The sequence below is a fragment of the Hyperolius riggenbachi genome, chromosome 5 (genome assembly GCF_040937935.1).
Source record: "Hyperolius riggenbachi isolate aHypRig1 chromosome 5, aHypRig1.pri, whole genome shotgun sequence".
Lineage (NCBI taxonomy): Eukaryota > Metazoa > Chordata > Amphibia > Anura > Hyperoliidae > Hyperolius > Hyperolius riggenbachi.
The window spans coordinates 166,305,901-166,332,755 of NC_090650.1; the positions used below are offsets into that span (position 1 = coordinate 166,305,901).

Sequence of the window (26,855 nt, forward strand, 5' to 3'; positions counted from 1 at the left end):
CAACCAAGGTTGCTATCTTTGATAGCAGTTTCAGGGCTGGACTCAGGAGTGAGAAGGATGGAATGGGTGGGCCGCTCACTCCACCCAGATACAGACCAGATTTTCCTACCTGCCCAGCAGGAAGGCCGGTAATAAGTCAGGTGCAGACCTGTGCACTCTGGCTGAGTGTGTGCAGCAGTGAGCTGCAAGCCTGTGTATGTGCTGCAAGCCTGTGTGTGTGCAGCAGGACTACACCCCTATCTGGAGTAGTATTCACAGCTTTCCGTGAGGAAACAAGGCTGGACTGTGCAGGATTTCTGGACTTTCTTTTCCTGTGGACTATATGTTTGCTGTGGACACTTGGATGCTCTTCTGTGGCTGAAGTAAGCCTCTCTTTCTGTGATGTTTCATGCTGATTAATGAAGCCTGTTTGTTTGAGCCTTCAATAAATGAACTGTGTGCTTTGAACTGACCGTCTCCTGCGTGTTGGCTGTGAGTCCCAGTCCCCCTGAATATCACAACTGGTGCTAGGATGCGGGCAGCAGCACTGCAGTGGAGAAACAGTTCGCATTTACGTTTAAAAAGTGACATTTAAAGGGCCAGACACTCATTATGGAAGAGTTGGTTCGGCAGCTTGCAGTGACCACAGTACAGCTGCAGCAAAGCATGCTGGCCCAGCAGCAAGCCACAGAGGCACAGTTAACGGCCCTCAGAGAGGCCACATCCGCCCAAGCCACTGCCTTGCGGGAGTCCACAGAGGCACAGTCTAAAGCACTTGCTCAAAGCCGAGAACCTGCTGCTGTTGTTCTTAGCAACCAGGCTATAATGAGGGCCAGCCATTTTTTACAAAAACTGACATCTACAGATGATGTGGAAGCTTTCCTGATGACCTTTGAAAGGACTGCAGAGAGGGAAGGTTGGCCAAAAGACAAGTGGGCTGGTCTGATTGCACCTTTTCTGACTGGGGATCCACAAAAGGCCTACTATGACCTCTCCCCTACAGATGCGCTGAACTATGATCGGCTGAAAGCAGAGATTCTCGCCCGACTGGGAGTAACCACAGCGGTCAGAGCGCAGAGAGTGTACGGATGGAGATATCGTTCAAACCTTCCACCTCGGTCGCAGATGCATGATCTTATACAACTAGCTACGAAGTGGCTGCAGCCTGAGCTACTGACGGGACCCCAGATGGTGGAACGGTTTGTGGTTGACCGGTACTTGCGGTCCCTTCCAGTTGAGCTGCAGCAGTGGGTTAGTCATGGAGACCCTAAAACCGCAGACCAACTAATCGAGATGGTTGAGAGATACACAGTCGTGGAGGATCTATTGTCAAAAGCTGGCAGTCGAGGTCCAGATGCAAGTCGGAGAGCAAGATCTTCCCTGTTTGAAAGATTCACTTTGCGGAACCCTGGAACCAGCGTTGAAAAGTCAAGTGATGTGTCTTCATTGTCTCCTCGAAAGCCGCAACCAGCAGCAGCTGCCCCGCAAAGGCGAGATCCCCTTCAATGCTGGCGATGTTCTGCCTGGGGCCACACTAGGGCTCAGTGCCCACTACAGGAGGAACCCATGCAGTGTGGAGTAACACGAAGAGTGTCATTCTTTGCCCAGGAGGTCTGCATTGCTTCTCCTGGAAATGTCCAGGAGTGTTTTGAGTGCCTGGTTTATGTGAATGAGGCCCCTGCCAGGGCTTTGCTGGACTCTGGCAGTATGGTAACACTGGTACAAGCTGGGGTTATCACAGAGGTGGAAACTGCTGGGAAACCTCTCAGAGTGGTTTGCATCCATGGAGATACTAGAGACTACCCTGTTGTGCCAGTTTCCATCACCACCTGCTGCGGAACAATCGCCCACAGTGTCGGAGTGGTAAGAAACCTGGTCTGCCAGGTAATTTTGGGGCGTGACTTTCCAATGTTTTGGGAACTGTGGAAAAGGGTACGGGAGGGATTGTCTTGTGATGTGAAAAATGACAATGTTCCCGAACTCTTACAAGTTGAAGCTGACAGGCAGCCATCTGGTCAGAGTGTCCCTGAAAATTTTAATACAAGTGTTGTAGCTGGAGATGAAAATGTTCCTGATAGTTCAGGTTGTCTAGAGATGATGGAATGTTCCCCATTACAGGTCATGCTTGGGGAAGATGATGGGGAAACATTTAATAATACGGTGGATTCTGACCTGGATGTGTCAAGGGGAGAATTTAGCACTGCTCAGATGCCGGATCCCACTTTTATGAATATTAGATCTCAGGTTTCTGTAATTGATGGTGTACCCCAGGAATCCGGAGCTGAGGGCCGGTTTCCCCATTTTTCAATTAATGGAGGCTTATTGTATCGGGTTGTCAAGGTTCGTGAGGAGATTGTGGAACAACTGTTAGTACCCCAACCATTCCGGCGCATGGTGTTAGATCTGGCTCACAATGATGCGTTGGGGGGCCATTTGGGGGCTGAGAAAACGGAGGCACGTATAACTTTATAATTTTACTGGCCAGGGTTGAAAGCAGATGTCAAGAGGTATTGTGCTTCCTGTCCCACCTGCCAGTTAACTGCCCCCGTAGCACATTTTCGCAGCCCTTTGGTGCCCCTGCCCATTATTGAGGTGCCTTTTGAACGTATTGCCATGGATATAGTGGGACCCCTGGTAAAGTCTGCCAGGGGGCATCAATATATCCTGGTAATACTGGACTACGCTACTCGCTACCCGGAAGCGGTTCCCTTGAGAAAAACCTCGTCCAAGGAAATTGCTCGTGAGTTATTTAATATGTTTACCAGGACAGGTTTCCCTAAGGAGATCCTTACAGATCAAGGTACTCCATTTATGTCAAAGGTGATGACCGATCTATGCAGACTGTTTGAGATCAAGCAGTTGAGGACTTCTGTCTACCATCCTCAGACTGACGGTCTGGTAGAGTGGTTCAATAAAACTCTAAAGATGATGTTGAAAAAGTTGGTACAGCAAGATGGAAAGGACTGCGATTGTTTGCTTCCCGCGGTGTTGTTTGCCATTCGGGAAGTCCCACAGGCCTCCACAGCGTTCTCACCATTTGAGTTGGTGTATGGACGGAGACCTCGGGGACTGCTTGATCTGGTGAAGGAGACGTGGGAGAGCGAGATCAGCCCCCACAAAAGTGTTGTTGAGTATGTGACTCAGTTACAGGAACGGATTTCTAAAGTGATGCCTCTGGTTAAAGAACACATCTTGCATGCCCAAGAAGCACAAAGCAGGGTATATAATCGGTCAGCCCGGGTAAGAGATTTCCAGCCTGGGGACAGAGTGGTGGTACTGATACCGACTGTGGAAAGCAAATTCTTGGCCAGATGGCAGGGTCCATATGAAATAGTTGAGAAGATTGGGGATGTAAACTATAAGGTCCACCAACCTGGGAGGCGAAAACCATATCAGATTTACCATGTCAATTTGTTAAAGCCCTGGAAAGAGAGAGAGTCCATGTCTGCCATGGTGGGCATGAGTGTAAAATCCCAGGTCGATGTAAGTTGTGTAAAAATAGCGCCCACCCTTTCCAGATCACAGACCCAACAAACCAAGGAGTTCCTTCAGAGAAATCGGGAATTGTTTTCTGAGTTGCCTGGGCTCACTAATCTGATAGAGCATGATATTGTCACTGACCCCAGGGTAAAGGTGTTTGTAAAGCCCTACCGTATTCCAGAAGCCCGTAGAAAAGCTGTTTCAGAGGAGATAAAAAGGATGTTGGAGTTGGACGTCATTGAGGAATCGCAGAGCGAATGGCCGAGTCCAATTGTATTGGTACCAAAGCCTAACGGGACTCTGCGATTCTGCAATGACTTCCGGAAACTAAATGAAGTCTCTAAATTTGATGGGTATCCTATGCCAAGAGTTGATGAGCTGATCGAAAGGTTAGGCCCTGCCCGGTATATAACCACACTGGACTTGACAAAAGGGTACTGGCAGATTCCCCTGGCCAGAGCGGCCCGGGAAAAGACTGCATTTTCCACTCCAGAAGGTCAGTTCCAGTATAAACGAATGCCATTTGGATTACAGACTGCTCCAGCCACCTTTCAGAGAGTCATGGACAAACTGTTGCGTCCACACCAGAATTATGCGTCGGTTTATTTAGATGACATAGTTATTTTTAGCATGGATTGGGAGTCTCACCTCCCAAAATTACAGGCAGTGCTGGATTCTTTAAAAAAAGAAGGCTTCACGTTGAATCCAGAGAAGTGTGCGATCGTGATGGAGGAAGCTAAGTATCTTGGATACATCGTTGGTCGAGGGTTGGTAAAACCCCAGGTGAACAAGATAGAGGCAATTCAGAACTGGCCCCGCCCCCTCACAAAAAAACAAGTTTGGGCATTCCTGGGAATTGTGGGTTATTACTGAAGGTTTGTTCCCGATTTTTCCACGATCGCCGCTCCCCTGTCGGACCTAACGAAAGGGCGAAAACCGGTCATGATTGACTGGAATGCAGATGCAGAAAAAGCATTTTTGGAATTAAAATCTGCATTATGTCACCATCCTGTGTTGGTAGCACCTGATTTTTCTCGGGAGTTTGTCGTTCAGACTGACGCTTCTGATGTTGGGGTTGGAGCAGTTCTGTCACAGGTGATTGAGGGAGAGGAACATCCGTGTAGTTTTTCTCAGCCGAAAATTGACAGCTGCTGAGAGAAACTATGCGGTCGTGGAGAGGGAATGTCTGGCCATAAAGTGGGCGCTAGACTCTCTGCAATATTACCTTTTGGGGAGAAAATTTAGGTTGGTCTCAGATCATGCTCCTCTATCGTGGATGAGGAGAAATAAGACCACCAATGCCCGGGTCACACGATGGTTTCTCTCTCTCCAGGAATTCAATTTTGTGGTGGAACACAGGCCAGGCAAGGTACACCAGAATGCAGATGCCCTTTCCAGGGTGCATTGTTTGGGGTCTTATGGTGCCTCCACCCCCATGGGGTTGAGGCAGAGGGGGGGGGATATGTACAGGACCACTTGGACAGGTCCTGGATGGACGGTACATTTCTCCTGCCTGTATTGTTTGGTCTCAGTGAATCCTGTCTGTATCCGGAAATGAGTCCAGGATTTTTGATTAGCAACCAAGGTTGCTATCTTTAATAGCAGTTTCAGGGCTGGACTCAGGAGTGAGAAGGATGGAATGGGTGGGCCGCTTACTCCACCCGGATACAGACCAGATTTTCCTACCTGCCCAGCAGGAAGGCCGGTAATAAGTCAGGTGCAGACCTGTGCACTCTGGCTGAGTGTGTGCAGCAGTGAGCTGCAAGCCTGTGTGTGTGCTGCAAGCCTGTGTGTGTGCTGCAAGCCTCTGTGTGTGCAGCAGGACTACACCCCTATCTGGAGTAGTATTCACAGCTTTCCGTGAGGAAACAAGGCTGGACTGTGCAGGATTTCTGGACTTTCTTTTCCTGTGGACTATATGTTTGCTGTGGACACTTGGATGCTCTTCTGTGGCTGAAGTAAGCCTCTCTTTCTGTGATGTTTCATGCTGATTAATGAAGCCTGTTTGTTTGAGCCTTCAATAAATGAACTGTGTGCTTTGAACTGACCGTCTCCTGCGTGCTGGCTGTGAGTCCCAGTCCCCCTGAATATCACAATACACACACACACACACACACATATATATTTATATATATATACACACACACACACACGTATATGTGTATATGTGTGTGTATATATATATATATATATATATATATATATATATATAAACACATATACGTGTGTGTGTGTGTGTATATATATATATATATATATACGTGTATGTGTGTGTGTATATGTGTACTCACCTAAAGGATTATTAGGAACACCATACTAATACGGTGTTTGACACCCTTTTGCCTAGATCTGCCTTAATTCTATGTGGCATTGATTCAACAAGGTGCTGAAAGCATTCTTTAGAAATGTTGGCCCATATTGATAGGATAGTGTGAGCGCTTTATGGACCTGAACCAGTTTTATATGCTCCTGTACTGCCTGATGAAGCTGGACTGTTGACCGCGAAACGCGTTACGATTTTATGGAGCTGTGAATAAATTGTATATTTTTTACTCTGCATTTGAGTATATGTCCACTACCAGAGGGAGGTAAGTCCACCTCGACTTCCCTCTTTTTATCATTTTTAAAACATTGTTTTACTTTGCTTGGCGCCTCTGTTCATACATATTACAGCACAATTAAGTCCACCCCTGGTGGAGGGGTTCTTTCCCCATTTTCTTATCTACAGAGAGCGACTTTTATACCTGAGTGGGGTCAGGTACTAATACTCCCCACCTGCCAGTCAAGTGGTTGCCTGATGGTAACCCACCTTTGTGAGTATAAGAACTTTTGACATTACATTATATATTGAGCTTACCAGACAATAGTGTACTATTGGGCTCTTGGTGTCCTCTGTTTTGTTTTTACAATTACTCTATCGAGACTCATCAGCCCAGGCAACATTTTTCCAGTCAACTGTCCAATTTTGGTGAGCTCGTGTAAATTGTAGCCTCTTTTTCCTATTAGTGGAGATGAGTGGTACCCGGTGGGGCGTTCTGCTGTTGTAGCCCATCCGCCTCAAGGTTGTGCATGTTGTGGCTTCACAAATGCTTTGCTGCATACCTCGGTTGTAACGAGTGGTTATTTCAGTCAACGTTGCTCTTCTATCAGCTTGGATCAGTCGGCCCATTCTCCTCTGACCTCTAGCATCAACAAGGCATTTTTGCCCACAGGACTGCTGCATACTGGATGTTTTTCCCTTTTCACACTATTCTTTGTAAACCCCATAAATGGTTGTGTGTGAAAATCCCAGTAACCGACAACCATGTCATGCTTAAAATTGCTTAAATCACCTTTCTTTCCCATTCTGAGATTCAGTTTGGAGTTCAGGAGATTGTCTTGACCAGGACCACACCCCTAAATGCATTGAAGCAACTGCCATGTGATTGGTTGATTAGATAACTGCATTAATGAAAAAATTGAACAGGTGTTCCTAATAATCATTTAGGCGAGTGTGTGTGCATGCATGTATGTATGTATGTATGTATGTGTATATATATATATATTTATTACACTGCAATTTAACATTAAATGTACTAAGCACCCCTTGGCTACGATTTAGTCTAAGAAATGTTTGCCACAGCCTCCTTGTCTCCTTGTTAAATTGAAGAGGCCCTTGAAACCATATTTTTATTTATTTTTTATTTTTTTTAGTCACAAAGAATGACACAGGTGCACTACAAATAATAAATGCACTTGTCCTTGTAGTAAATAAGGAATTTACATCTATGTTCTACAAGTACACTTTATTTACATATTTTCATGTTCTGTTTTCTAGATTGCTTCGCTTTTTGCTGTATATCTGCTTAGTTTCCTAGACTCTGAAAAATTTCTAAAAATACTATATACTCACAAGGTAAGAATTATAATGCTGTAAGATTTATAGGTATTGTTAAAGACTGTGTAAGGTTCACCTATTGTATGTAAAACGGGTCTGTTCCCAGTTAAATACTCAATACCACAAAACTATGTATACGTGCGCTCACCCAAAAATTATAACATAAACAACCAATAAGTATTGATTCTCAAAACATTAATCAAAAAGTCCAAAAACTGAAGTCCATTCACTTAGCTATATGTCCATGGATCGCAGCATCAAATCGCCAAGCATATGATGTAGTTTCTGTGCTGTATTCAGACACTGCGCTCACATATACGCCAGAGGCAATCCTCTTGCAGCGATGACACTCACAGAAAAATAGACAAAACCTAGCGTGATACTGTATTAAAACATTGCCATCTTCCCATATAACCAGTGTCATAAATAGTAACCGTGCCTGCAAGACCAAACAGACTAAAGACTAAACACCATATAGTGTAGTTGCCAGGTAACATACAGCAATAAAAGCATTCCAACACCTAGGGATCCCGTACTCTCCCCTACACACAGGTGTTCCTCTCGATCACACATGGCCTCTCACTTTATACCTTTGCCGTCCAGATTATAAGACCGCTCATTCGTTTTATCTCTCCCAGCATATAGCTCAGCAGATGGATCCACAGAAGAGCAGCATTCTTCTTCTAATCTACTGACTAAAAGGCTTATCATAGCGTAAAACCGTACATTTATTTAAAAAATCTTAAAACAGTGCACTCATATGCTTTCAATGTAAACAAGCGTATAACCTTAAAAGTTTCTCCATGCTGACTCTCCTGCGCCCGTAGCTCCGCCCTACGCGTTTCGTGCATGTGCACTCATCAGGGGCTGGAGGCGCCTCGTGTTTCAGCGTATTAAATCATTCTACCCTTTTCACTATCCAATCGTACTACATGCCCTATTCAAAGATGGCCGCTAACCAACTTCCGCCCTTACTTCATAGCCTCATCCCCCTTAGCCCTATCCTATAGTGAATTGCCACGTCAGGTTTGGGCGGCGTGTCACTTCCGCCCATTGCAACCTTACTTCTGGGCTCCCATTGGATATCCAGTTGTCAGTCACCAGGCACAGTGGACGCCGCCCATTACATCTAGCGGCCTGTATACATGCCGGTTTATCGGCGATATGATTGGCTGTTACTGTTGCTAATCGCTCTCACACACTGTATTATCTGTGAGAGTCAATTCACCGCCAAATACTTGGCTATTACTATAGCTATGCAACAACTCTAACACCTGACTGTTTATATGTGTGGATCAACTCCTCTAACCCCTTATGCGAGCACATGGTCGCTTCATTGCAGAAAACATATAATACATACATTTTACATGATGGCAAGATCAAACAGATATAGCAATTTACAACTCCATAGTTTCATCATATATAAAATACAGAACAGGTTCTTACATCTACCCTGTAAATCCCAAAGATTGTTACGTCCCTATAATGTACATTTTCAAGGGGTTACTGCCCACCATCAAACAGCCAAATATACATAATTGCAAAACATATTAGACATATCCCAAACATGCCTACCGTTCCTCATTACCCCAATCAATACACAAACGAAGTGACACGCCGCCCAAACCTGACGTGGCAATTCACTATAGGATAGGGCTAAGGGGAATGGAGATGAGGCTATGAAGTAAGGGCGGAAGTTGGTTAGCGGCCATCTTTGAATAGGGCATGTAGCGAGATTGGATAGGGAAGAGGGTAGAATGATTTAAACATGCTGACACACGAGACGCTTCCATCCCCTGATGAGTGCGCATGCACGAAACGCGTAGGGCGGAGCTAAGGGCGCAGGAGAGTCAGCATGGAGAAACTTTTTATGTTATACCCCTGTTTACATTGGAAGCATATGAGTGCACTGTTTTAAGATTTTTTAAATAAATGTACGGTTTTACGCTATGATGAGCCTTTTAGTCACTAGATTGGAATAAGAATGTTGCTCTTCTGTGGATCCATCTGCTGAGCTATATGCTAGGAGAGATAAAACTAATGAGCTGTCTTATAATCTGGACGGCAAAGGTATAAGGTGAGAGGCCACGTGCGATCGTGAGGAACACCTGTGTGTAGGGGAGAGTGCGGAATCCCTAGGTGTTGGAGTGCTTTTATTGCTGTCTGTTACCTGGTATCTGCACTATATGGTGAGGACCTGTGAGACCTGTTTGGTGGTGCAGGCACGGATATTATTTATAACACTGGTGATATGGGAAGATGACAATGTGTTAATACAATATCACGCTATGGTTTTGTATCTTTTTCTTTGAGTGTCATTGCTGCAAGAGGATTGCTTCTGGCGTATATGTGAGCGCAGTTTCTGGATACAGTACACAGTACTCAATACTGCAATCCAGACTACTGCAGGCAAAAAGAACGACTAGCACTGAAATTGTATTTTTCCTTAAAAGACTTACGAGGCGAAATTACTAAAAAAAGTAAATTACCTGCCTCATCTTTTAAGGCACGGAGGACGCCGTCGTGCCCTCCGTGCCGATCCGCCGGGTCCCCACGCTCATTAGCCCCCCGGGCCGGCTGCCGACCCCACGGCCCGGGACGGGCTCTCCTGCCTACGTAGCGTGAATCAGGGGGGTTGGCCCTAGAGCTGCGCAGCCGCACTCGCGGCCAGGTGGACTGCGCAGCCGTGGCAAGAGGAAGCGGCCATGTTGCTAGAGGCAGGAGATCCCGGGCCGGGGGGCTAATGAGCGGGGGGACCCAGCGGATCGATACGGAGGGTGCGGAAGTAATTTCGCCTCGTAAGTTCTTTAAAAAATTTTCACTGAACACTTAAAGCGGACCTGAACTGAGAACTTCCTCCCTGCTCTAATAGATACGCAACAACATAATAACCTTTAGGGCCCTTTCACACCGAGGTGGTGCAGTATTTTTACTGCACCCAACCGCCTTGCAATGAAAGTTTATGGAGTCTTTCATACTGCAAAGTTACGTTACATTTTCGCTGCATCCCCTATGCATAAGGCAGGGCAGCTGTAACCAACTGATGTCATTAGTCTAAGGATTCACATTCTTTTCCCACTTGCACTGTGAATGTTTACATGGTGTGTTCAATAAAAACATGGAAACATTTAATTTGTGTAGTATTAATTTAAGAAGACTATGATTGTCTATTGTTGTGACTTAGATGATCGATCAACTCACATTTTATGACCAATTTGTGCAGAAATCCATATAATTCCAAAGGGTTCACATACTTTTTGTTGCTACTGTGTATCAAAAAAGAAGCTGTTGTTGCTCAGCTTGTAGTGACAGTTAAGCCTGATTTAGCTGGTAAAGCCAAATCAACAGGTGATCATTAAACGAGGCTCACTAGATCCTCATCATGCTAGCTTCACTTCATGCCTGCACTCTGTATTTAAATGAGTTAGGTGAAAAACAATATTGTGGCAGGCTAGAGAATGTGGCACACTAAATGGATAATAGGCAATAACCCACTAATTATAAACACAGTAGGTGGTTTCAGTGAGTTAGGGGAAGTTGCAGCTTAATTAAGTTGTAGTACAATGAAATACCTCCTGGACCCTAATGTGTGTTGTTAACAGGCAGAAATGTGTTCAAGTTCTGTGTTTTTAAGCCGCCAGTTTTGTTTTAGGAAGACCTCCTTGCTCCTTAGTTTTAAAAAGGGAGTGGTTGCGCTTGAGGCCTAGTAAGTGATCAGAAGCTGGGGACTAAATTAGTTACTGCGGCCAGGTTGCAGTGCACAGTACAAATGTATTGTGGCTATAGGAGAAATAAAGTACTTGCTGGGGTAGAGGGTTTGTAGAGGAGGCCGTGGCTGCTGTTTATACCTTTGAAGCCGTAAGAACCTCCGGTAGCATGGGCGACCATGCGGGTAGCCTTCTTGAGTGTTAGCCGTGTCACAAGCCCCCTAGTTGCCGGACTGCACAATGCCTTCCAGTCGGTTTCAGCACACAGACCATGCAATCTGTGGTCACAATCGGTGCGCAGAAACCGCTGGGAATTTGGCAGCAGACCGACTAGAAGGGAGCTTGTGAGTTACGGTAATACAAATTACACACTATTTCAGGGTAGAACTGCCACCACTCCTACAGAAAGATAGGAGTCCTAACTATACTGAGACTAATACCTGCAAATAAAATGGTTAAACACTCTCTATTTTATCTAGCTATCAACAATAGTAGCGACTGTTTAGAAGCTAGAGTTCAATTTGTGCAGCTGAATAGCAGGTGTAGCTGAACAAATAAAATGACTTTTTTTATAAAGTCTTTATTATAAATGCAATATAAATAATTACCGTATTTCGCGCCGTATAAGACGCTTCGGAATATAAGACGCACCCAGGGTAAGAGGGCAAAATCCAGGGAAAAAAAAAATAATACTAAACCTGGTGCGTCCATATTCCCGGAGCGTCTTGTACATGTTATCCCTCAAATGGTAGCCTCTTGTGTCCCCCATGTATCCTCCATGTCTGCCCCATGTGTCCTGTGTCCCCATGTCTCCCCCATGTGTCCGCATGTCTGCCCCATGTGTATTCCTGTCTCCCCCACCATGTCTCCTCCTGTCTCTTATGTGCCTCCCATGGTCCTCCTGTCACCCCATGCATATTCCCATCACCCCACCATGTCTCCTCCTGTCTCTTCCATCTCCCCCATGGTCCTCCTGTCACCCCCATCATGTCTCCTCCTGTCCCTTCCGTCTCCCCCATGGTCCTTTTGTAACCCCCGACTATGTCAGCTGCCGTGTCTTAAGTCCCCGCTATGGTCCTGACTCCCGCATGTGTCCGCGGCCCCCCCGCGGGTTTCCGCTACCTCCCCTGTGTTGTATGTCCCCCCGGGTGTTTCCGCCCCCTCCCCTTGTGTGGTCTGGCCCCCCCCGGGTCACGCGTCACGCGTCATTAGAAGCCGTCACTAGAGGAAGCCGCACACAGAAGCCGGAGGTCTGCAGTCCACGCGGGCATGATGGTAGAGGTAAGAAGCTGCCGCTAAACACCCGGGGGGGCCAGACCACACAAGGGGAGGGGGCGGAAACACCCGGGGGGACATACAACACAGGGGAGGTAGCGGAAACACGCGGGGGGGGGGGGGGGCGCGGACACATGCGGGAGTCAGGACCATAGCGGGGACTTAAGACACGGCAGCTGACATAGTCGGGGGTTACAAAAGAGGCAGAAGGAGGATGCACACAGGCAGGGAATCCCCGACATGGCGGCGGTTCGTATCGGCGAGTGTTCGGAAGTCGGGGATTCCCTGCCTTTGCCGTATAAGACGCAGGGACTTTTTCTCCCCATTTTTTGGGGAGAAAAATTGCGTCTTATACGGCGGAAAATACGGTAATATATACAGAAAATCATTAAAATGACAATCTTAGCGCAGTATGAAAATAAAAAGGGAAGAAATAAACGAATACTTAAGCCAGGTGAAAATATGTCCTTTCTGGGAAAAGAAATGCTAAGTCCTTGGTTTCAGAGTGGAGGACTCAGTGTCAAAGTCCAAACAAGCCGGATGCCAGCATGTCCTCAAGGTGGCAAGGATGTAACCGGGATGATGTTTCAAAGTGGAGGACATTGATTTTGGGTCCTCTGCCATTTTTATACCCCTGACACAGTAGGAGGGAGTGAGGGCAGGAACCACACACCCCCTTAGAACATGAGATGAGCCCTCCCCCTTCCACTGGGAACCAAAAATCATATCTAACCGTATATGAACTCTTATCTCACAGAACCGTACAGGTCAGGGCAGATTTAATAGCATTTTCAGGTCAGCCTGCATTTATCCAGCACAGTGTTACCAAACATGAGGAGTAGGACCCCGGTGGTATCACCAGGTCACTTTCGAACTGCCTAACTGACAGCCCATAACTCAGAATGTTCTGAAACCTTCTCAGTACCAGTGCCAGGCAAAGTCCGACACACTCTGTGAGTTTGGAGGGCCTGGCAGCCTTGCAACACAGGAAATATGACAAATATAGCCGTTTATGATTTATCTTATAACTAACAGTTCAGCAGGAGTTTCAAGTTGCCAACTGGAGAGCTTGCTGGTCCTTTGAACTCCTAAGCTCAGAGCTCACGTGACAATTCCTGCTGAGAATGGTGCCAGCTTGGCTATAGTAGGATCCACTTGATGAGTTTCTGTCAAACCTGAGGTGTAAAACTTGATTTAGGAGGGCCGTGAACCCAGCTGGGTGCCTGGGCACTTCCTCTGAGAAAGTGCCTGAATGGCCCTGCCATTTGGTGTTAGGAAAACAAGCTGTCTTTTAAAATAAGAGAGTAACCAAGCAGCTCAGGGTGACCCAAACTAATAAGGAATGTCATTCTGACTTCTGCAGTGACTGCGCAGTTTAATCAGGAAGCAATCAGAAAATCGACTGCGCAAATCTTCCCGATTCGCCTGCGTTTCTCACGGCTGTTCCGTGACAAGCCGCTCCATCAGTAAAGATCTCAAAGGGGGTCTGGGCGGTTATTGTGGTGTTAGAGAGTCTTAGGAGCACTGTAGGTGGAAGATGTCGGTGCTCAGTGAAGATTAGGCCTAATTTTTCCATAACACTCCAGGACAGGTCCACTTCGAGACTTGACTCCTTCCAGGAAACAGGAAACATCCATGAGCCTCTCTATATCTTTAATCCAACAACAGGTGCCCGGCAGTATGGATGTTTCCTGTTCTGGGAACAGGTCTCTCTATATGGGTGCTGCCTGTCCTGAAGAGCTTGGGGGGCTAAGGGCTTGGTGGCACTGAGACGAGGCTGGGAGGTAGCGTACAATCCTCCACCTCAGTCTTTTCATACCTCCGTTTGTCCGGGCTCGTGGGCATCTGATGGGAGCGGAGAGGGCCGCGGCGAAGACGCAATATGGCTGTAGCTGCCGGCCGGAAGGTGACGCGGAGAGGAGGCGGCTATTGCGGAGGCGGACGCCAATACTCTTGCTCCGATCCTACCAGGATCCAAAATGGCGGTGCGGACGTTTCCGGCGGCCGTGTTACGTCACTTCCGGGCGCCGGATTGAAGAGCCGCGGAGTCCTGGCGTCCTGTGCACTTGCACTCTGCACGATGGAGGGCGGCTCAGCGGCTGGCGGCTCGGACGGCCTAACGGCTAGTGGAGCTGCCGGCTCTGCGGCGGTACCTGTAGCTGAGTCTACAGCGGTGCCTGCAGTGAGCCCCTCCGCAGTATCGGAAAGCCAGACGCAGGAAAGACCAAGGAAGCCGGAGGGCATAATTCAAGTCCCAGGAGGGGTGAGACATCAGACTGTGTGTCTGTGGCTTTGTGTTTTCAATGTCTCATCTTTATTGTCACGTTGTAACTGGTGAAGTGAGAGGATTTGATACACTTGGTTGTTTTTTTGTTTCCTCTATGCTTTCAAAGGCTGTGTTTATCCCTGAGTGGTCTGGCCAGTGTTATACACCACGTGGAGTATAATTGTTTTCTTCGCACTGTGGTGGAGGTTTGTTGTGGCGTTTTTTCAGTAACCATGTTTACTGATGTCTGGCTGGTGTTTATTGTGTCTTTCAGACTGTTAATCCTGAGGCTGGCGAAAGCTCTAGGCCCAAGCCCAGTAGGAGACGCCCAGCCTGTAATATAAAGCTGTCTTCCTCATGGATTAAGACTTTCTGTCAGCAGTGTACTTTAAGAGTACTTAATGAAGAATCAGCGGTTCCTTATAAGGATTTTCTAGGAATCATGAAAAATGAAATTACTGATTCAATCAAGGCTTTTAGAGAAGCGTTAGCTAATTCTTTGACGCAAACACAAATGGTGGTCGATCAGCCGGTTCCGGGCCCAATTACTTTGAATCAAACCACGATGCCAGCAGTGGATCACACAGTTAATGAAGTGGTTACAGTACCTACTACTGCAGCAGTGAGTGCAGACATTAGTGTAACAAAACCGGAAATAATGGGTCATAGAAAAGCAAAGGTCAAATCTAACCGTCCGGTTTGTCAGATTCAGAGGCGGAGGAAGATTGGGAAGACCTTTCAGACGAGGAGTCAGGTGATGAAGTTTCAGGCGGAGAGAAAGATACAGAAAAGGACAAACCATCTAAGTTTAAATTCCCGGCTAGCGAGACGGAGGAATTGCTAAAAGCCATTTATAAGTCGTTAGGATTAAGTGTTGATAATCCTAAAGCAGTATCAACTCATGACGCTTTATACGCTGGTATGGAAAGTAACCAGCCTTTGGTGTTTCCGGTTCATGAATCCTCAAAAGTCACGATAATTAGCCAATGAAAAAATCCGGATAAAAAAGTTTTTCTATCAAAGTGTTTTTAAAAGGAGATTTCCTTTTTCTGAGGAGGACAGTAAATGCTGGGATAAGTGTCCTAAGTTAGATTCAGCGTTCTCGCAAGTGGAGAAGGATAATGAGCTGGCTTTCGAAGATTTAGGGCACTTAAAAGATCAATCTGACAAAAGGGCGGAGTTTGCCCTGAAGAAGACCTGGTCGGCTATTTGCGCGATCTTCAGACCAGTGCTGGCGACGACTTGTGTAGCTAGAACACTAGACCTGTGGATGCGTCAGGTCGAAAGGCATATTAAAATAGGATCTAGCAAGGAAACGATTTTAAACTCGTTTACGGTCATGTTCAAGTCTATTTGTTACATTATTGATGCGGCTACGGAAGCCATTAGATTAACTGCGAAAGCAGCCGGTCTTTCCAATGTGGCGAGAAGACACATTTGGATTAAGACCTAGGATGGTAGTTCTTTATCAAAAAACAAAGTGTGTACCATTCCGTTTTCAGGCGATTTATTGTTTGGGCCAGAATTGGACAATATTCTGGAACGAACTTCGGATAAAAATAAATTGTTTCCTAAGAAAAAACCTTTTCGCCAGGGGAAAAGGTTTTTTCGGAAAAATAGGCAAGATCCCAAAGCAAGAACCCAGTCGAGAAGAAGACCCTGGTCATTTAATAGAGAGCAGAATAAACCGAACGTCCTGTTCAGAAATTCTGCCCCCAATCCCAAACCCCAGCAATGACGGTCAAGAGAAAGTGGGAGGAAGACTGGGCCTGTTCTTCCCACAATGGAAAGAGTTTGTAACAAGCCCGTTCATCTTAAATCTAGTACAAAAGGGTTATCACATTGCTTTCCAGCAAGTACCTCCGGAGAGATTTGTGATAACCAGTTCAAATTTGACTCCAGAAGAACAAGTAGTTTTACAGGAGAACTTAAAAGACATGGTAGCCAGAGATGTTGTCTCCCTGGTTCCGGCTTGGGAACAAGGGGAGGGGTTTTATTCCAGGATCTTCCTAGTGAAAAAACAGTCAGGGAAGTTTCGGTTAATTCTCAATCTCAAACCCCTAAACCCATATATCAAATACCAGAAGTTCAAGATGGAGTCAATTTATTCAATAAAAAACCTGCTGCTAAAAGACTGCTTCATGTTAAGCATAGATCTGAAGGACGCATACTGGCACGTCCCAATCGAAGAGAAATCACAAACTTTTCCAAGGTGTGCAGTGAAAGGAAAGAAAAAGGTTCGGCATTATCAATTCAACTGCCTCCCGTTTGGAATCAAATCAGCGCCAAGAATATTTACATAAGTGGTTGCAGAGATCGTGGCATCCTTTCATGCTCAAGGGATCATGGTAATCCCATACTTAGACGATCTGCTGATTATAGGGGACTCTGTGCAGATCTTAGAGAGTCATCGGGCGATAGTATTGGATCAACTTCAGCGAGCAGGCTGGATAATAAGTTGGGAAAAATCCCAATTAGAGCCGACACAATTGATCCAATTCATAGGATTCCTGTTGGACTCCAGAGCACAAAGGATCTATCTTCCACAGACAAAGATAGACAAGGTGGTTCAGGAAGTAAATTATTTTCTAAAGAAGAACTCGATAACGGTCAGAGAGGCAATGAGATTATTGGGGTTATTAACTTCAACGGCTCCAGCAATTCAATGGGCCCTGAAACACACAAGGAAGTTACAATCTTGGATTTTGAAAAATTGGGCCAAGACGATGGTCTCCCTGGAACAAGTTCTTTTGATTACAGGTATAGTGAAACACGACCTGCTGTGGTGGATTACACCAGCTCACCTAACGCAAGGCAGATTATGGCAGTATCCGGTGGGGATGGTCCTGACGACGGATGCAAGTCACTCAGGATGGGGCGCTTATGTTCAGGAGTTCGAGATGCAGGGTCTCTGGCCAGGGCATATGACGGCTCAGTCCTCAAACTTCAAGGAGTTATTGGCGGTAAAACTGGCCATGATAGGCTCTATGCATATTCTCAGAGGACACCATATCCAGCTGAGAACAGACAACTCGACCGTGGTGGCGTACGTCAATCGGCAGGGAGGCACGAGGTCGATGAAACTCTTATATCTGGCTCTGGAGATTCTAGATCTAGCAGAACACAACCTGTGCTCGTTAACAGCAGTACATTTGAAGGGGGCACTAAATACCCGAGCGGATTTGTTGAGCCACACCCAGACCTCCAATACAGAGTGGACGTTGAGTCAAGAGGGGTTCCAAGAGTTGGTAAAGCAACGGGGGAATCGTGTAGTAGATCTTTCTGCCAACAGGGAGAACTCGAAGTGCCGGAATTTTTTCTCTCTAAATATCAGGGACAAGCCAACAGCAGTAGATGCGTTAGCTCAGCCATGGACGAGCAGTCTGGTGTATGCCTTCCCGCCGCTGAATCTTATGTCCCTTGTGTTAAGGAAGCTGACGGAATCCAAAATAACCATGATACTAATAGCACCCGACTGGCCCAGGAGATCATGGTATCCGCTATTACTGAAGATGAGAATAGACAGACCATTTCTTCTATCAGTAGACAGACAAGTGATAACTTTGCAGGGGAAGGAGATTCCAGGTCTGGAGAAATGGAAAATGGCGGCCTGGTTACTGAGGAGTTGATACTTAGGAGACCGGGTCTTTGTGATAAAGTAATAGAAACGTTAATTAGAAGTAGAAAGAAAAATACCAGAGCGATTTATTTGAAGTACTGGAAGATGTTTAATTTATGGAAACAGCAATCTCAGTAAAGTCTACGGAGATTGTGACTATTCTTTAGTTCTTACAATCCGGTATAGACAAGGGTCTAGCCTTGAGTACTATCAAGGTTCAGATCTCGGCACTTTCTGTTTTTTTGGATAAGAAGCTTGCCATTCATCCTTTAGTGAGTAGGTTTGTGAAATCTATTGAGAGAAACAGACCGATTTTAGTTAAACCTTTCCCCAAATGGGATCTTTCTGTTGTATTAAAAGCTCTGACACATCCTCCTTTCAATTCCATGGACTCTATGGACATTAAGTTACTAACACTGAAAGCTGTTTTTTTAGTTTCTATTATCACGGCAAGAAGAATCAGTGAGCTAGAGGCACTGTCCTGTAAGGAGCCATATTGCGTTATACATGAAGACAGAATTATTTTAAGGACAAGTGCAGAGTTCTTACCTAAAGTAGGTGATATGTTTTGCAGAAAGCAGGAAATAGTGCTTCCTTCATGTTTTCCTAATCCTTCCAATGAAAAAGAAATGGAGTGGCAATCGCTGGACGTGAGGAAAACGGTTCTAGCATATCTGGACAGAGTCGGGCCATTTAGGAAGTCAGAGGCTCTGTTTGTTAATTTCACTGGAAGACTGGTGGGCCAGAAGGCCTCAAAGAAAACTCTAGCCAATTGGATAAAGTTATGCATATTGGAAGCTTATAAGGTTATGGATCAACAACCTCCAGACAGTCTTCGTGCACATTCCACTAGAGCAACGGCTACAACCTGGGCTTACAGGGCTGGAGCTTCGCCTCTGGAGATCTGCAAGGCGGCTACCTGGAAGAACCTGGGGACCTTCGCACGCCACTACAGGCTGGATCGGTTATCTGCTTCAGATCAAGGTTTCGGAAGGAAAGTCTTACAAGCAATCAGCCCACCCTAAGGTTTGTGATGTTTAATTTTCTTTGTTATCATCTCGAAGTGTACCTGTCCTGGAGTGTTATGGAAAAACCAGGAATTGGCAAACCTGGTAAGACTATTTTTAGTAACACTCCAGGACAGGTGGGGGTAACCCACCCTCTTTTTTTGTTTTTCTGTTCATAACTATGTATATAGATAACTGTGCGAATTAAAGTCTATGTTAAGGGTATATTATTAACAGGATGCGAGGGGGTTAGACCTGTTTTTGTTTCTTGGATACATACTGCCGGAATGGGCGTCCGCAGAAAATTTTCCAGGGGGGGGGGGGGGCAAAAAGTGGGGAGCAAAAAGCGTAGCGCGCCGCAAATCTGGGTTGGTGTTGGCGCGCCAAAAAATGGAGCTACATCATGCGGCGCGCTATGCGTGCCGAAAAATGGATGTGGTCATGAACCAGAATGTGGGTGTGGTCGTGGGTGGAGACAAGTTTACATGAACTAAGCAATGGTGGGACATTAGATTAGGACAGTGGTGGCGAACCTTTTGGAGGTCGAGTGTCCAAACTGCAAAGTCACTTTACTATCACAAAGTGCCAACAGCAATTTAAACTAAATACAAACGGTTTAACTCATACATGAACATTATGGAAAATGAAGTTGAAAATAAACTGTGAAGATAAACAATTTCATCCATCGTACTCCTGAAAAAATTATTCAATTTTTTTAGAACCTCCCAGTTTCATTTTCTGTTTTAAAAAGCATAAAAAGTAGGTTTAATGCTATTGTCTCATATGATGATGATTCAGCTTTTTCCATAGTCTCGCAGTTAGCAATCATGTGACCCCCAACAAGACAAATTCAGCAATCATGAGCCCCCCCCCCCCATCAAGACAAATTCAGCAATCATGAGGCCCCCAACATGACCAACTCAGCAATCATGAGGCCCCCAACAAGACAAATTCAGCAATCATGAGGCCCCCAACAAGACAAATTCAGCAATCATGAGGCCCCCAACAAGACAAATTCAGCAATCTTGAGGTCCCCAACAAATAATGAGGCCCCCAACAAGACAAAGTCAGTAACCATGAGGCACGCAACAAGACAAATTCAGCAGTCATGAGGCACATAAATATACAGCTTTTCACATAAATAGGCAGAATGCCCCCTTAATATGTAGACACCTCTCACCTGGCAGCAGTTCCCCAAAATACACTCAATCTGACAGCAGTGGTTCCCCAAAAATAGGTAGCCCCAGGTCTATAGGTGTCCCCAGAATAGGTGGCCAGTGGTATAGATGTCTCCAGAACTGGTAGCCAGGGGTAGAGATGTCCCCAGAACAGGTAGCCAGGGGTATATGTGCTCAGTATATGTAGTCAGGAGTATATGTAGGCAGGGGTATATGTCCCCAGTATATGAAGCCAGGGGGATATGTCCCAGTATATGTAGGCAGGGGTATATGTCCCAGTATATGTAGGCAGGGGTATATATCCCAGTATATGTAGGCAGGGGTATATGTCCCAGTATATGTAGGCAGGGGTATATGTCCCAGTATATGTAGCCAGGGGCATATGTCCCAGTATATGTAGGCAGGGGTATATGTCCCCAGAAAAAGTGGCCATGTGTGCCCCAGCATGAGGGGAGCAGCGCAGAGAAGAGGGAGAGCTATGGGCACTCACCTTAGGGGGCTCTCCCTCCCTCTCTCGCTCTCCCCTCCGGAGTCCGGAATGAAGTGTGCAGCGGCTGGGCAGCGGGCGGAACTTACCTCCTCTCGTCGCACGCGCCGGATGGATTAGCCGCTACTCTGGTCTGATCCAGACCAGAGTGCGGCACCAGAACTTCCGGCGCAGTAGCGAGACAAGGTAAGTTCCGCCCGCTGCCCAACCGCTGCACACTTCATTCCGGAGGGGACAGCGAGGGAGAGAGAACCCCCTAAGGTGAGGAAAGGGGGGGGGGAGACGTCCGCCCTTCCCCACTGTGCCCATAGCTCTCTCTCTCTTCTCTGCGCTGTTCCCCTCCTGCTGGCTGCACGGGCACGCGGCCAGGGGGGGCAGCGGGCGGCCAGGCTTGGGCAGATGCCCAATTTTGCCGTATGTGCGGACGCTAATGACTGCCGGGCACCTGTTGTTGGATTAAAGATATAGAGAGACTCATGGATGTTTCCTGTTTCCTGGGAGGAGTCAAGTCTCGAAGTGTACCTGTCCTGGAGTGTTACTAAAAAATAGTCTTACCAAGTTTGCTAATTCCTGGTTTTTGCAGAGGAGCAGCAGGTGCACACGTCCGTCAGCCATGACAGCTAAGCCACGTCCCCTATAGGTGCAAAATTTTGTTAATATTTGTAAAAAATGTTAATGAACATGTAATATTGCTAATAGCTCTCAGAAATAGATATATCACACTTATGTAATGAATGACATTCTTCTGTAATAAGATTTTTTTTTTCTTACCTATACAGGTTTCTTTGGCATTCTGTGTAATACTGATGTTTGGAAATTCCATGTTGTTGACTTCCTATTATGCATCTTCTCTATTAGTAACTTGTGTAAGTATATGGAATATACACATGTTACCTTATACTGCACAAAGATCAACCGATTTGCTGTTAATTGTTTAGTTTGTGGGTCTTTCAGAATCTTTAACGTAAACCTGAGATTAATGAATGCAAACGTTTTATACATACTTGGGGCATCCTCCAGCCCCCTGTGACCTGATCTGTCCCTCGCCGCCGTCCTTTGCCTCCATCCTTCCATAAACTTTGGGAGTCAGGGCATACTGCACGTGCATGGCCTGGGCGCGCATGCACACCCTGCCTCGCTTCCATTCACCGGGAGAGTTTTGCGCCTGTGCTGACTGACCCCAACTGGCCGATATTACCAGGCCGGTAGTGGAGGAATGAGGCAAGAGAGAAAGATGGCAAGGGAGCGATCAGGCCAAAGGGAGCTGGAGGAAGCAACAAATATGTATAAATCTTTTTCATTCATTCACCTCAGGTACACTTTTGGGGGATTTTATAGAAAACTTCATTCACAGTCCAATTTGGTGTTTTTCTTTTGCCCACCAATACACACTGTTTAATGGCAGCATTTGAGCCCTTAGAGACAGGAGTACGCCACACAAAACTACAGGGTGGCACACAAAAGTCCGGCCCGGCTACCTGCCGCAAGTAGACAGGCAGATTCCCTCCAGCTGGTCCTTTTGCATATCTTACTCAACCCCTGCTGTGTGTGTTCTTCCTAGCATTTTTAAAGCCATTGTCACCTGTATTTGCCCGTATGGGTAACATTCTCATACGGTAGCAGATGCAAGTGAAACAGGCTTCATTAAGCTGGAGAGGACACACACAGCAGGGATAGAGTAATGCCAGGGTCACACTTAGCAGAATTGTTTGAGTTTTCCCCATAGCACATAGTGGAAAATGCATGCAATTCTGCTAAGGGTGACTCTGGCCTAAGAAGTGCATGGGTATTTTGTCCACCACTGTGTACAATTGTTCCAGATGACTAATTGCTCAGCAAAAGTGATGAAAACTGTTATTACCTTAAAGTGCTAATAAGGTGATAAGGAACTCTATTGAATTGGAGGAAAAACTAATATAAAATAAAGCTTCAGATACAAAGATATATATTTCGACTAAGCTTGGGCCCAACTTTCTCTGGCTAGTAGCCTACAATTTCACCCAAAATATTTGAATATCCTATCACAGACTTGGGTTGCACAGGAACCCCTATTAACCACTTGAGGACTACAGTGCTAACCCCCCTAAAGACTAGGCCATATTTTGCTTAATAGGCCACTGCAGCTTTAAGGGCAAACTGCTGGGCTGCACAACTAAGCACACAAGGGATTCCCCCCCCCCCCTTTTCTCCCCACCAACAGAGCTCTCTGTTGGTGGGGTCTGATCGCCCCCCAGATTTTTTTTATTTTTTTTTAATAAATATTTTTGTTATTATTGTACTAATAAATATTCTGAGCAGGAGATGCACGTGCAGCCTGCACGCAATCTCCTGCAGTAGCCGGCCCCAGGACTTGACGTCAATTGGCGGTAGGCGGTCCTGGGGCTGACGTGACGTGGTCTTTAGGTAGTTAAAGCGGTTTTAAACTCTGACAAAATATTCAATAAAAATATGTTTTCCTACTTTTTTTACTTTCAAATATCGTGTTTATTTGTATAAAGAATCACATTACAAATATATAAAAAGGGAAAAACTTCAAACATCAGATATCAGACAAGCTTTTAGAAAACTGAACAATAAAAGATAGATACAGATCTGGAAATTGGAGGTGTACTTCACATCATCGTCTAACATATCTTAAGAGTTGCTGATACAAGTCTAACATCTTGCGATTCTTAACCTATAGATGAATACACAGAGCATTCATTAAGAAATACAGAAGTTGAAGTCTTTTAATAGGAGAAATGTATAGATCCCTCTATCATCCTACTCTGTGCAGTTTATATATAACTGTTTAAATTAGAGAGAGGAACTTCCTCCCTCTGAAAAGTAGTAAGTGTATATATATATATATAAGGTATAAAAGGAGTTATAAAATGGTTTCTGATAATATAAAATATAAAAAGAGAAAAAAAAAAGAGAAGAAAAGAAAAAGGTGAAAAGTAAAAAAGTAAGAAGTGTCCCTGGAAGAAAAAGAACATCAACGAAGAAATTCGTACTCTACCTTTAATATAATATAGTCCTAAGCCAGTGCCCCAGATCAGGTGTTCTATAGTCCAGATTGTGTGAGGAGGAGAGGTGAGCAATCTGAATTCCAAAGCTATCCTTCCACTCATGCCTTCATGGTGGAGTTAAGATGAATCCCATATGGGGATGTCAACCATTGCGTCCATACTTCGTAGAAGTGTGTAGTGTTATCTAGAAGCAGATCTGTCAGGTATTCGTTTAAACACACCTCATTTATTTTACATATCAAAAGATTCCAGTCAATATTGTCTTTTTTCCAAAATTTTGCTATTAGGACTTTAGCTGCTGTAGTTACTTTCAGCAGGAATTTGTTCTCTTTATTAGAGAGTTGTGTGGAGTAGACATTTAAGAGGGCGTTTGATGGCGAGGGAAGTATTCTTTTCCCTAAAATTTCAGAGCATAGCTGGTATGTTTTTCCCCAAAAGTTGGACACTTTTACGCATTCCCACCATATGTGGTATAGAGAACCTTTTGTAGTGCATCCTCTAAAACAACCAGCTGATTTAGATGGATTAAATTTTGCTAATCTGTCTGGGGTAATGTATGCTCTAAAGAGAAGTTTAACAGACGTTACAGTAATTGAGACGTTTCTTGAGCATTTTGCTGTTTTAGACCATACATTATCCCATTCTGCATCTTAAAGTTCTTGGCCCAAATCTTTCTCCCAATCCAACTGGTATCTCTGTTTATTAGCAGCATCCTCCTGGAGTGATTGATAGATAATAGAAATTGACTTGTTAAAAATATCATGCTTCTTGTATGTTTTTTCCAGTAGTGTCATCTTGTTAGGTGTGAGGATCTGTTCCCCGTTGTTTAGTATATAACTTTTTATCTGTAGGTATCTAAAATATTCAACTTTTGGGATGTCCATTTTGGCGTATAATTCTTGCCAAGTCAATAATTTTCCTCCCGAGAGTAGGTCTGCTGGGCAGGTGATACCTGACTTAATCCACCACTCACTGGCCTCAATTCACTAAGATCATGCTAGAGATAATAAGGCAAGAGAAAACTTACCTCCACACGTGAGAGAGTTATCTTACCTCTTCATTCCTTAAGTTACCTCTCCTGTAGTTAATTTACCTCCTCTGTAGTTAATTTACCTCTGTGACGCCGTCGATATGACATATCGAATGCGTCATGGAGTTACCAACGCTAGTTCTGCGCAAACCACCCAAACTGACAGTTTTTGGTTTAAATACACTTTTTTTCCCTTCGCCAAAGGGCTGGAGAAATCTTTTCAGGGTCAGGTAATTAGCCTCCTGTTGAAAAGATTCTCTGCCAGCACTGGGGACCCCCTGAGGTGTTTATGACCTCATCCATCAGGTGAAGGGTAGATATCAGTTGACAGAAGCTCATAAATGTTAGCTCCTCCAGACTGCTAGGAACCGATCACAGCAGGGGGTTCTCCCAGGATTACCTCAGCTGAAGGATCAAGGAGATTCCATCTCCCAGCTGACCTTTCTGTGATCTCACAAATATGAAATCCATCTTTTGCCATAAAGATGGCTTTCCAAATAGGCAACGGCCTTAAGAACCCGCTTATTCTGAAATTCGGAACCAACCACATGATTGGATGTTTCTGAATTCAAGGTAAGCCCTGCCAAAGCAGAGATACGCATTTTGGGGTCACCATTCACTCTAAACCCCCCAAGTTTGGTATCAACGTTCTTGATAAATTCTGACAAACCTAAAAATGTTATTAGATTTAACACAACTTGTACGGTTTGCAGATGAGCACACTTATCATGATTCAGGTAAATTCTTGCCTCTATGAGAGGGGCAGAGACCTCATATTCCAAAGAGGTGTGTGATCCACGCCCCCTAACCCCTCCTTGCTGGAGTGGGGGCTATAACCAGACAGAGCCCAGAAAGCTCTGTGTCCTTTACCTTCAATCTGATGCCTAGTAACATCCTGGCAGCCCGGAAGGACACGGGCCAACCCTCCCTCTTGGAACTTCCTAACAAAGGCCTGTTGGCCGCATGGCAACCGCCATTTTGGGACTTTCGCCAAAGACTTGCGATTGCCGCATGGACTACCAATAACGGTATTTGAACTGCATATAATCAGACATTCTGTTCTCTTTTCCTCTCTTCTCTCTGTCAATCAATCTGTTCTAAAATAAGCTATGTGTATGTAGTTTAGAAATAAACTAACGATTTTATCGTTCAGTCTTGTGCCTTTTCTGGTCATCTGATTGCTGCTATAACGAATCTGCCCTCTGAAGAGTCAGTCATACTACCGCATTGTTTTATGATTTGCTTATAAATTGTTGATTTGCTAGCTAGGTTGTAAATAACCGTTTCTTCCTTCTAGGATTAGCTAGTACCAGATTTCCTGTGCGAAATCGATAACTTTCGTTTCTCGATTGTAAATACAATTCGAGATTGCATCATATAGGGACCCAGTAACCTTTCTTTAACGTCACATTGCTCACAGTCTTTAAGCCGTCGGAAGTGACTATTTCCCGAACGGTGACTTGGGCGTGTTGAACGTGATTGGGCGGGCTACCATATTATGATAGCGTTGGAGACTGTCCGCTCCATACAACCGGACAGTGGTGGCAGTGTATTTATCCGATTTCCAGCGCGAAATCGATATTTTTAGTTTACCGATTGTATATACAATCAAAATTGTACATGTATGGGCACCTCCAACCAATCTTAACCGTTTACTACGCACACAGTGAATTTGCCTCCAGCAGTCTCTAGTGCATGAGACCTGCATGGCAACAGTGGCCTAGTAATACGGGATTGGTGGATGTTTGTCCCATTACATATTGTCGGCAGCTGCGCGACCAATCTTTATTGTCAGTCTGTTCACCGTACTTCCTGCGTATGCTACCGGGAGCAGATTAGACGGGATTGGCACGCTCTGTCGCCTTTTCTTCTTACCTCTGACGATCCAGCAACCGGTCTCGTTGTCCGTCTGCACCCGTACTTCCTGCGTACGCTAACG

General features: G+C 45.4%; 1 protein-coding gene across 1 annotated transcript in view; it reads left to right on the forward strand.

Moving 5' to 3' along the window:
• Positions 1–26,855, forward strand: part of LOC137519344 (protein C-mannosyl-transferase DPY19L1-like) — a 1,198,743-nt gene that overhangs the window by 50,814 nt on the left and 1,121,074 nt on the right. The window contains exons 4-5 of the mRNA XM_068238294.1: positions 7,277–7,354; positions 21,655–21,741. Coding sequence (XP_068094395.1) covers positions 7,277–7,354; positions 21,655–21,741 — 165 coding nt within the window. The remainder of the gene's footprint in view (positions 1–7,276; positions 7,355–21,654; positions 21,742–26,855) is intronic.